The 12,412-nt window shown below is 43.0% G+C and overlaps 1 protein-coding gene across 1 annotated transcript in view; it reads left to right on the top strand.

Annotated features, from left to right (window-relative positions):
* WASF1 (WASP family member 1) overlaps nucleotides 1-8,279 on the top strand; it is a 72,874-nt gene extending 64,595 nt beyond the window's left edge. The window contains exons 4-9 of the mRNA XM_088522490.1: nucleotides 58-211; nucleotides 961-1,078; nucleotides 1,933-2,105; nucleotides 4,216-4,395; nucleotides 5,632-6,263; nucleotides 7,377-8,279. Coding sequence (XP_088378616.1) covers nucleotides 58-211; nucleotides 961-1,078; nucleotides 1,933-2,105; nucleotides 4,216-4,395; nucleotides 5,632-6,263; nucleotides 7,377-7,534 — 1,415 coding nt within the window. The 3' untranslated portion in view covers nucleotides 7,535-8,279. The remainder of the gene's footprint in view (nucleotides 1-57; nucleotides 212-960; nucleotides 1,079-1,932; nucleotides 2,106-4,215; nucleotides 4,396-5,631; nucleotides 6,264-7,376) is intronic.
* Nucleotides 8,280-12,412: the final 4,133 nt, after the last annotated feature.

The following is a 12,412-nucleotide window of genomic DNA, read 5'->3' as shown; positions in this document are numbered from 1 at the left end:
AAACGAAGTAATAAACTATCTTTGATCACATTTTTTAATGGTGGTATCTCCTTTCAGTGTCACTGCAGGACATTACAATGAGGAAAGCTTTCCGGAGCTCCACAATTCAAGATCAGCAGCTGTTTGACCGCAAAACTCTGCCTATTCCTTTGCAAGAAACCTACGACATTTGTGAACAACCTCCTCCTCTTAACATTCTCACCCCTTACAGGTTAGTATAAGATTATCAAAAGCAATGTCTAGTGTATTTAGTAAAGTGTTTATTATTACAGTTATACATGCTGTATTTTGTAATACAGTGCTGTATTTGGGTACCTTACCTGTGTTGAATAGTGCTTGAAAATTTCGGGGGTTGCACTTGAGACTATGAAGCTACTTGAGGAATACAGGTAGCAGAAGACATTACAAGCCATTGTAAGACAGTATAAGTATTAAAAGTTTATTTCTTTTGGAAAAAAAAATGCTACAGTGTAACAGTTGCAAGAATAAGCCATCCTCAACATCTGCATATGTTGGACTGTGTCATGCTGTTGGATGACAAGTGAAGAAAATGGGTGATTAGGTCTGTAGAAAGAAAGTCTTTATTGAAAATGGATGTTGTTGGCTTTCCCAAAGCTAGTTTGAATCAGTAGTTTCAACCCTAACCGCACAGATACACTTACTATTTTACGAGCAAGATTTGAGTCGTTGGAATGAAAGAAGTTCTTTATTTATGGTACTGCTTTTGACTACAACTTACATTAAAACTGCTTCTCTGAAATAAAGACCTTGAATACAAGGAAAGGCACAGAAGAATCATGGCATTAGGAGGTCAGTGTTCATCTTTTTAATGTTCATGATCAGCAAAATACTTAGGGCCTCAGGTGCAAGGTGGATTTTAATATGCCATTATTTTTCCTTCGTGTTTAGAGACATGTATTGTCAAATGAACAGCATCGCTTATATTTCGTTGTATTTCAGGGATGATGGAAAAGAAGGTCTGAAGTTTTATACCAATCCTTCCTACTTCTTTGATCTATGGAAGGAAAAGATGTTGCAAGACACTGAGGATAAAAGAAAAGAGAAGAGGAAACAGAAGGTATATATGTTAACTTTAAATAGCTACTGGCTGCATTTTTGTTGTTGTTTTGCTGTTTTTTTGGCCTTTTTTTTTGAATGGGGGAGAATTCTTTTTTTTCTGGGAAGGCTTGCTTGCACATGTGTTACTTCTTGGGTTATGCAATAAAAGCAGTCTGGATTTTATATAGATAATTATGATATTCTCTAAATAAAACTACTTGAATTCATTCAATGCCGTCCAATAAGCTACTATTAACAGGTCTTAGAGCTTTCGTGTTGTCTTACTGTAACTAACAGCAGATTTGCCCAAACTTATTAAGCCTTCTAACAATTACTCAAAGGAGTGCAGAATTACACAGGAATACAGTAAGAGTTCAGGATTTCACTGGAACATTTTTACAGTATAAAATACTGACAAATTTACAGAAGAAAAAGCCACTTTTAGATAGGCTCTCTGAAAATTAGGAATAAATGGTAGACACAGAGCCTTGTATTTATATTTTCTTAAATAAGCAATTCTGTAAAGGCAAAAGTCTTTTTTCTTTTTTTGGTTTCACAGTTATTCTCTACATTTCATACATAGAAACAGTAAATATAAGCGTCAGAAGGAGATTCAGAATTTCATTTCACCTTTAAAATAAAGAGGCTAATTATACAGTTATTGTTCACTGTATTCTTAAGCTAATTATCCACTAAAGTAAAGCTTCTACCATCACAAAGTTTTTTGGCTTACACATTACATTTAGACTGAAAATCAGATGTTTCTTGCACTTTAATTGGGATTATTTTCATTGTTTGTTGCTGATGTTTTTATGCAGCTAATTTAAAAGCACTGTCTCAGTTGTCAGTTTTGTTTGCACAACTCTCCTGCAGCAGAAAAATCTGGATCGCCCTCATGAACCGGAAAAAGTGCCAAGGGCACCTCATGACAGACGGAGAGAGTGGCAGAAGTTAGCCCAAGGTCCAGAGCTCGCGGAGGATGATGCTAACCTCTTACATAAGCACATTGAAGTCGCTAATGGCCCGGCTTCACATTTCGAATCAAGGTTTCTTTTTATTTTTTCTATTCTTCATTAAATGTAGCTGTTTATTCTACACAGTAAATATGTTTGAGAAGGGATAAATGATAAAGTGGTACTGCCATGCTTGAAATGCACTGGAATCATTGATTTAGCTCAATCAAAAATCAGTTTTAAAATTCATAGCCAATCTGTCTTAAAGGAGTTACTGTTCTCTTCTTATTTTGGAGAGTAGTGTACCTGTCTGGAATTACTATATCTTTGAGGCTCTGAAGGTACCTGCCTCTGACTTGAAGGAAGTCTAAATGTCGCTGCTGCGGGCACGCACCCAGGTGCATTACTACATTCTAGCCTTGACCTACAAAACCCCTGTTATTCCAGTCTCTTTATTTTTCTGGAGCAGAAACTGCCAAGACTATATGGTGGGTGTGATGTGAACAAACGTCCAGTTGGGCCTCGGATGAGATCACTGAGCTTTTCTTCACTCATGAGCAAATCCCAGATTTGATTGACATTTCTGGTTATAGCCTATTACAAACTCCAACTTGCTGGCTTCTCATTTCACAGCGGGCATTTGCAGGTGGCTAAAAGCAACATTTTCAGTGAGGTGCATCATGAGGGGTATCATGCAGGCTTCCCTCTTGTGGTGTTTGTGCAAAACAGGGTCTGTTTTACCAGCTGAGAAACTTATAATAGACATTCAAGTAATGTTAGGGGTTTTGAGGAGGTATGATTTTCCTTGGGGTTTTGTTTTTGTAATATACATTTGTTGTCCTCTAAAGAACAGTTAGGGTTTTGGGTTGTTTTGTTTTCCCCCTTTCCTTTATTGGCCAAAAGAGGGTTCATTTTAGATCTACCAGGTTTTTGGATAAACTTAATAGTAAGAGTGGATAATTGTCATAGCTCTCAAAAGTAGTGTTTTGTGTCTGAAAAAGGGAAAAGCCTGGCTGCAGGAAGCCTAGCTCTCGATTCAGGAAGTGAAAATGGTCTTGGCATTTTTCACTCAGTAAGGTACAACTGAAATTATGGGTGATACTCGTTTTGCTTTGGGAACACAACCAGCTTTGTAGTATGTTATAAACGGATGCATCAAGTAGTCGGCAGAGACATCTCCTTTCCTGACGTCTTTCTGCTGTGTTGAACTGCAGTTTTCACATGAGAGGTGCTCTGTACAGGACTCCAGCACCCTGGCCTGAGCCATAATTATTTCAGTAACGGCACTGAAATTAATAATAATGCCATAGTTCTTGGAAGCAACAAATTTGCAAAATGTGTTGCTTGGATAAAGGAACAGCACTGTGCCAAGTGCTGTTAAAAAGCTGAGGGAAAACTTTTCCCCCTAGGAATTGAAGAAACTTCAATACAGTATGTGAAATCCTAGAATGAAACTTTAAATGTTGAAAAGAGTTCTACGAAGACCTTTCCTCTAAATTCAGTAGACAAAGTTCAGCACTTATGAATATCTTTAGTAGTTAATGAAAATTTCCTAACTAGTCAGATCCTCAAGGAGTATGTATATGTAAAGTAGCCATTAGCAAGTAGTTTGAGATATTTTAGATTTTGGTTGTCTTTATTTTAATGCTATTACTTGGTAGTACATTTTTATGTTATCTTCTTGACGTTTGTTGTATAGCTAAATACAAAATGGTCTAAATGCAGAATTGGGAATACAGATCTTCTGACAAACATTTGATTAAATTATTCAGTTGTAAGTGCCACCACTTAGTAGGTAGTTCCTGAATGTTACGAAAGAATATGGTTACATATATGTAGGCACTGAGCAGCAGAAGCCATTACTGCTATAATATCTGTTGCATAATGCACTCAGGTGTATGTGTACTTCTGCTTGTATTGCTGCATTTATTTAACTCAAGGTAATAAGACTAATAAAGACTACGATCTCACACACGTTGTAAAAAATGTCCGAGATGCATTCAGAAGTGCTGGTAGGAGCAGTGGGAGGGAAAGGGAGAAAGCTGTTAAAAGGCTGTGCAGTACAAGAGAGAGATTTTATCTGAGAAGTCAAACTGAAATATAGAGCAATAGTTGGGAGCATTAATAATTTTACTAATGCTTATGTCTGAGGAGTAGAATGCATTTTTTTATACTTAGGAAAAATATACCTGTTTTCTTCCAGATCTCAAGCATACATAGATCATCTGGATGGATCGTACTCTCTTACTGCATTGCCCTATAGTCAGATGTCTGAACTCCTGAACAGAGCTGAGGAGAGAGTGTTGGTCAGACCACACGAACCACCACCACCACCTCCAATGCATGGGGCAGGCGAAGGGAAACCGGTACCTCCCTGTGTTAGGTAAGAAGTGGTCCAGCCACGTGCAGATTCATTAGGAAGGGAGCTTTATTTTTCTCCAGGGCCACGCAGAAGCTGGCGAGAAGCGCTGGAGTTTAATCCCTGCAGTGTGGGGACAGGCCAGGTAGGAACAGGGCAGATAACATCAAAAACACATTCTTCCAAAAGGCGCTGAGATTTTAGGATTTAGCTTTGGAGAATCTGGAATTACTACTGATTTTTTGAAGTGTTTTTATATTCTGTTTCTCTGTGCTTTGCCACAACTGGAAACGTGCTGAGAGTGTTTTGTTGGAGTGAGCTTCTGGTTATCCTTCCCCTGTTGTATTACACCCCAAATCTTACTTTATGCTCAGGTGGCTACAGTTTGGAATACAAGGCAGCTAATTCAGGCATAGTTGTTAAATGCTAGTCTTTTAGAAAGAATCTCTGTTCATTGCTCAGAAGGATACATAGAAATGCTCACTTTGATTAACTTTTCCGTAACAGCTGAAAAATTCCTCTGGTGTTTTTCAAGGAAAATAATTTTACTAGTGGTTTTGTACGCTTTGATTCACACGTTCATTGCACTAAAACGAGAATTTATATTATACGTATACATCTGCAGATACAACTGATGATCTTTAATACTAGCTTCACTCATTTTGTCTTTGAACCTGAAATATGTATTTCAACTTTAGCCCCTTGCCCATACTGTTTAAAGTTTCTTAAAGAAAAAAAGTTCTGCGAATTGAACAAATTAAGCAACTGCCAGTTGCCTGACTTCAGATAAATAACCTGGATTTACCGGAGGGTGGGAAACCTCTGAAAAAGGTGCAAGTTTCTATAAAAGCACCAAAAGCCAAACACGAGCAGACTGATGTGCGGACTATACTGTGATTTAGAGTTCTCTGCACGGTACAAATACCTCAGAGTCATGGTGGAACATAATATTTTTGATGACCAAGGTTCAGCATTCTTTTAGAAGTTACCTCAGAGGGCAACCAGAGCTCAGAGGGCACTGGAACAGGCTGCCCATGGAGGTTGTGGAGTCTCCTTCTCTGGAGATCTTCCAAACCCACTTGGATGCCACCCTGTGCCACGTGCTCTAGGTGTCCTTGCTGGAGCAGGGGGTTGGACTAGATGATCTCTAGAGGTACCTTCCAACCTCAACCACTCTGTGACTTGGTGACTTCATTGCTGTTCGCTTCTCCATCCCCCTTGCCATCTCTAACGACTTTGTCCCGTTGCTGGCTCTTTCAGCTCCGCTCCAGCCTTGGTAGAGACCCGCCCGCAGTCGCCCGCGCCGGGCCGGCCGCCCGTGTTCGTGAGCCCCACGCCGCCGCCACCGCCGCCGCCGCTGCCCTCGGCGCTCTCGGCCTCCTCGCTGCGCGCCGCCATGACGGCCACGCCGCCACCGCCGGTGCCGCCGCCGCCACCGCCGCCCGCAGCCGCCCTGCAGGCGCCGGCCGTGCCGCCTCCGCCGGCGCCGCTGCAGATCGCCCCGGGCGTGCTGCACCCGGCCCCACCGCCCGTCGCCCCTCCGCTCGCGCAGCCCTCGCCCCCCGTCACCAGGGCTGCCCCGGTGTGCGAAGCTGGACCAGTTCACCCAGGCCCTCAAGGGGAAGCGCAGGGGCTGCCACCGCCGCCACCGCCTCCTCCCCTGCCTCCCCCTGGCATTCGGCCCTCCTCCCCTGTCACGGTCGCAGCCCTTTCTCACCCTCCACCCGTCTTGCACCCTCCTCCCACAGCTGTTGTCCCTGGCCCTCACACCCCACTAATGCCTCCGTCCCCACCGTCCCAAGTGGTCCCTGCTCCTGAACCCAAGCGCCACCCCTCAACTCTCCCCGTCATCAGCGATGCGAGGAGCGTTCTGCTGGAAGCCATACGGAAAGGTAAACCTACAGCAAAGAGTGGAAGGCTTCACATGTGTCAGTTTGGTTTAGAGGATGGCATCTGAAGTCTTCCTCATTTCTGTTCTCTGCATTGCCAAGCAGACAGATTCTTCTCAGCCTGTGGTTGCAGGCTGAGAATTACCAGATTCCCTGGTTCTCTGTGGGAGGTAGATAAAGCAATGTATGTGTGTTTAGAGATGATCTGTTGGGATTATCTCTTCAGTCTGTTTACCTGGGAATGTATCTAGTTCTGATAACGTACAGATCAGCTAGAAGTCAAAAACAGTACTTTTCACAGACTGGGTTAGATAAGAGCAAAACAGATCAATTGCCATTTGAATTCTGATCATTGTTACGTTACGACAACATGTAAGTGACATTCAGAAGGCATTGCTTGAGACTTAAAGCTGTTAATCTGATCTTGGCACTGTGAGTGCTGCTGTTTGCCAGTTTACTCTGAAGAGTAAATCTTTCTCAAGTGTTTTGAGTACTTCATTCTTCTGATTCCTTAATGCACCTATACTATAGGTGCATTATAACTATGTGTAAAATCTATATTTTTACACATATACTTTGTGTAAAATCTAAATTATTCTTTCTATAACTTTGTGTAAAATCTAAATTATTCTTTCATATCAATAGATACATTATAATGCTAATTCCAAATAGTTTTTAAAGCATCTTTATGTACCTGAAGTGATAACATCATTGAAGCTTTGCAAAATATTTCTTAGCGTTAGTAGAAAATGTCAGCAAAAAGATTAAATAAAGTAGTCTGTGGGAAAAATTTACTTGATTCTTTAAAAAGCTTTTGGCGAAGCCTTGCCCAAGAAACTAAATCTCAAGCATGTATTAGAGCTTAGATTCCACCTAAGTACCTGTGCTTGTGTTTGCTCTTAGTTGACAACAGGGAGCATTTAGATCAAATTTAGACTGTGTTGATCTGTGGTATCATGAGTGTAAACCTCCAAATACATAATCTCTGCCATGTTTTTAACTTAGCTACTAGCATTTAACTTTCTCCTATTATCAGTGCATGTTGTTTGTGCTTCATTATACTTCGTGTAAGGGTAAAGAATGACAGTTTCACCTCTGTGGTTTGATGTTCTTCAGGTATCCAGCTACGCAAAGTCGAAGAGCAGCGTGAACAAGAAGCTAAACATGAGCGCATTGAGAATGATGTTGCTACTATCCTTTCTCGCCGCATTGCTGTGGAATACAGTGATTCAGAAGATGACTCAGAATTTGATGAAGTGGATTGGTTAGAGTAAAACTATTACATTGCTGTACACTGCAAAATCGAATGCTAATGTCCATTGTGGTGCTTGTTCTTTGAAGGTTTGATGGTCATTTCTAGTGTTTTTTGTATTCTTTTCTTTACATAATTAATCCATGTTTTTCTACTTTTCAGTTTACAGAAAAACTCCTAGTGCATCTTTGAAACTAAATGTTTTACAGTGGCTTTTCTTACACATCTTTTTGAAAGAACATACTTTGTTCCAATAGACCACTAAGTATTAAGCATGGGCAGCTGTTGGTAGAGTAGCAGTTTCAATTTTTTGGCATATCTTAACTGTGCACTTTGTGAATTTTAAGTTAATGAAGGCAACTGAGATTGACATTCCAAGGGCAGCTGTATGTACTAATGAGCCTTATTCCACTTTTGATAATGTTTTAAAAACATTAAGCTATCAAGATATCACTGCCTCGATTACATCTGTACACTAAAAGTACATATAGTTAGCAGCACTGAACACACTGAAAGGAAAATGGATCTTTGGGGGTTTTATTATTGTTTTATTGTTGTTTTTAAATAATTATGGCCTTATTTGAATGTTTAGAGATTCCCTTTCCCCTTCCTCCTTCCCAGGTACATATTGTGTGGTACTATTTTTGCCTGCATATTAAAGTTTAATTTTTTTTTCCTTGTGAAATCTTCTGACTTAAACATGCTGTGTAACTTATGTAACTGTTAAAATAACAGTTTGATTTAATAAATGGTTCATTTTAAATGTCCACCGTTGTTGTTCTTTCAACTGAAGCCTGTTTTTCACTGATGTAACTGAGGGATCCTTGGTTGTCAAAGATTTATGTGGTCTGCAAGTTACAGTAAGTGTTTAGCACTTGATTCAGAAAGCCATATGGAACAATAAATTGTATATCAGAGTACGTGTGTTTAAAAAAAATGGGGAACTTGTGGCCTGAATGATTTGGGTGTTTTATAAACAGCTACTACAACAACTACAAAGCAACTACTGCTTATAGCAGTAACTTTGTAAATTTACTCTAGGCATCCAGTTGTGTTGGTGGACACTGCAGACACAGCCTACGCTGGCACATCAGCAGCTCAGCAGCTGGCCTGCGTCCAGGCCCTGCCTGTTAAAGTGGATCATCTCCTCACCCCCGCATCCAACCTGCGTTTTAGGCTTGCTCTGCCCCCGTCCCAGCTCTTGACAAAAGGCGTTCTTGACAAATGGCTATTACTGATCGGGGTGACTGCCCTGGTGATTAACAGTATCGTTTCCAAACCAGTAGCTGGGGCAGCCAAAGCACTGAACCTGCCTTAAAGGCAAGAGCTAAACTCAGTCAAGATTTCAGAGGCAGGATTCCTGAACGCCTGCCACAGCTGCAGCTTCCTGCCTTAGCAGCTGGGCTCCCACTACCAGGAGCGGGATGCACTAATGACGAAAGGTACTCATCAAATTTGAACACTTGCATTTACAGATGGACTCAAAGAGAAGCATTTGCCATCTCAGTGGTTTGTATCCCTGTGGCTGGGCTTTGCAGCTGCCCTCTCACCTGGTGGCACTGCCTTTGGAGGGCTGCTGGGCTGTTTATGCAAGTGACTAGATGTGTAATAGATTATCGATTGCATCGTCTTGTAAGACACTGAATCAAGTTTTCCATATTGACTTGTTCGTAGATTGCAGTGTTTACTTCTCTGCATTTACAGCAGTTGGTTAAAAGCAAAGACTTGAAGTCTGTTGCAGCGTGGTGTGGTTCAACATAAAGAAAGAGGAAGGAGCCTTTGTCCAACTTCACGCTGTTCCCAACTGCCATCTGCGGCTGGTAAGAACAATCTTCCTGTTCTGATGCAAAATGGGGAAAAGAACAAAAAAAAACCCACAGAAACAGCAGAAGATAATGGATAGCAGAGCCAGAATGGGAGACTAGAGAGTTGCAGAATTGGTTATTTGCAGTTCTTATTCAAAAGACAAAGTAGTAACAGTGAAGCACCCATCACAGAACAAAAGTAATAGGTAAACAGAAAACAAAATTACTAAAGGAACAAAAATGACAGACACAATGCTGGTTCTGCTGCTTGTTTTGCCCTGTGAATAACAAACTTTAAATATTAGCTACCAATAAGAGATTAAATAATATCCCAATAAATCGGGGTTAAAGGAGCAGGGGGAATTTTTTAGGCGCAGGGTCATCCTGCAGGGAGCCAAGGCACCATCACCTGCCCCAGGGTTTCGCAAGCTTCAGATGGTGCTGAGGGCCTGCTCCCTGCCCCGCTTTGCTGAGGTCCAGCAAACCTCATACGCAAACATATTGTTTCCATTTTCCCTCTCCCCTTTTAATGATTATTCCAGGCTAAAATTCCAAAGCCCTTAAGGAAACCTAACGTGCTACAAAGGTTTCGTAGGAGCCATGAGCAGCGCGGGCAGCCGGCACAGCCCAGCCAGGAACCGGCACTTCTCGCTGCAACCAGGACCGACGTCCCAAACGGGCCTCGAGAGAGTCATTGAAGAAGCCCTGCCTTGGTCCTGTGTCCTTTTTTCCCCCCCCTACGTTTTTAATAGACCCTATTTTCTACGTAAATTTCATTAGCTGGATTTATGCGGTCACTAAACCACTTGCTGCAAGTATTACACTCGCAGCAGGATATTATTTGCCATTCCAGTGAAATGAGCGTTTCCTAGCTTTTTTTTGGCAGCCAAGAGAATTACATTATCAGGGAATTAATAACCAGCTGAACTGAAGGAGTATTTGATTCACGGTAATTAGTGATTATATGCAGATCACTTTATGGCTTTAATTCCTCGGTCTCCCACTGTTTGCTTGCTAAACCACCGATTAAAAAAAAAAGAAAAAGAAATACAGAGGGATCACACAGGCATCTCACTTGCAGAGTAAATTACGGAAGGTAATTTGCTGATTACATTAAAGAAAGCAGAGCCGCGCTCGCTCTGCACCTAACGCTGAAGCACTCCTGCCGATGGGGCACCGTGCGGGGATCCCGGCTCCCGCTGCGGCTCCTCCGCACCCCTTGTACCGACCCCCACACCCTGGATCTCTGCCCCCAAACCTGTCTGTGCCCTAGCGGGAGCCGCGCAAGCGGCTCCACTGGCAGCAGTGTCGGGAGGTGGCAGCACCTCCCTGCCGTGTGGTGCCCAGCAAGGCTGCCCACAGGAAACGCTCTTCCGGGGGAAAAGGAGCAAATTCTGCTACTTTTTATGGAGTGAATATGACACCTTGGGGCAGCCAGACCCATGGGATCCACGCGCTGCCCATGGGCTGCGGTGACAGCCGGGGTCACAGCCACCCTCCCCAGCTCCTTTCTCACACCGGCGAGGCCATGAGCTGGAGGGAAGAATGAGCAAAAACCTGGATCCTGGCTGCTTCCTGGAGCAAGGACTCTGCAGCCCAACCTAGGAGCCCATCCGCTCCCTCCTGCTGCCAACCTGGCGCTGCTCTGCAGGATTTCACACACTGGAAAATGGTGCTCCTGGGGTGAGCGCTGGGTCTCCATCCCCAGTGCTCCAGCTCCCTGCAAACCACAGGTCAATTCAAACCCAGGGGAGCTTGCAAACACTTGTAAGCACTTAAAAAGCTCACAAATAACCATGAAATCTGAGGTGACTTTTGGGAAGGGGACAGCACTACTTTGGAGCCCGAGACCTCCAGAGCCATCATGCCTGAGGCCTAGACGCTACTCCAAACTGGGCATAGGCAGTTTCCCCTTGTTTGCAGAAAAACACAAGAGTTAGAAGTTAAAGAAAACCCACTACTCTCATGTGAACACACACACAGATGGCGTGGTTCAGCTGCCAGCTTGGCCAGAACAAGGTGATTACCAGGTCATCAGGGGTCGATCTCTTGTACTTGGTGGAAAGAGCCAGACTTAAATTCCATTTTTTATGTGGTCCTATTTAAAGAACCCAGTCCATCTCCCAGTACCAGGTCCAAGGCTGAGCAGGAAAACCCCTCCATGCTCAAATCAACCCCATGTCCTGAAGAACCCGTTGCGTGAAGGCTTCGCACCCTGGTGCTCCCCCGGGCCAGCTCTGCTTCCTCAGCACAACCAGCAGGACAGCTGTGTGCAGACTTGTCCTGGGACAAGGTGCCAGATGCTTTAGAAATAAATATGACTGATGTGAAAAGAGGCCACTGACTACATTTAAATTAAATAACTGCTCCCTTTCTCGTGAACTTCTCCATGCAAACAGTAGAAGCTGCATCTTTATCAGCAACTGATATTGAGGTAGCAGCTCCCGCTATTTCACCAGCTTGCTTAACTGATGATTTTTCTGCCACAGACTGCAATAAATCACACTGAATATTTTGGTTAAGTTGCTCATTTTCTTTTGGCTAGTTGGCTGTTGGTTAGAGCTCTACTGTCACTAATAACCACACAGGTTTCAGTGTCACATATCTTTCTAACATGAGCATTTTTAACAGTATGGAAAGAAAAATCCAGTATCTCCCCTCCCTTCTCTTCAAGGGAAAGCCTATACGAAGAGGTAGGCAGAAAATAACACTGACTCTTACTGCCAAGCACATGATTAGGCTAAACATTTTGATTAACTTCTTGTTCACCAAAAAGTAAATACTCAGGGAAAACGCCCACAAGGACAATATATTTCGTGAGGTAGGTGGCTGCACAGCAGCTGGGCCTACGCACATACCAGTCATGGCCACCTAACAGGCTAGTCCTTCATTCGGTCCTTGCACTCCGCAGCACGTTTCATCCATGGAGCTCATGGGCGGGCAATGCCAAGTGATGCTCATCTTAGCAAAGTTGCTTGGAGCTAATGACATCAAAAAGCTTTCACTCAACAGAGTGATGGATAAGCGTGTTTCTGCGTGGCGTTGTCAGCTCTCCCTGTGCCACGTGCACCTGAAAGTCTCCATGCCCCATTAAA

This window comes from Tinamus guttatus, unplaced genomic scaffold (assembly GCF_059628265.1).
Source record: "Tinamus guttatus ecotype Peru unplaced genomic scaffold, ASM5962826v1 Tinamus_guttatus_pri_ptg000010l, whole genome shotgun sequence".
NCBI classification, from domain to species: Eukaryota; Metazoa; Chordata; class Aves; order Tinamiformes; family Tinamidae; genus Tinamus; species Tinamus guttatus.
Note: the sequence above shows the minus strand (reverse complement) of the source record. Positions and strands in the feature narration are given on the sequence as shown.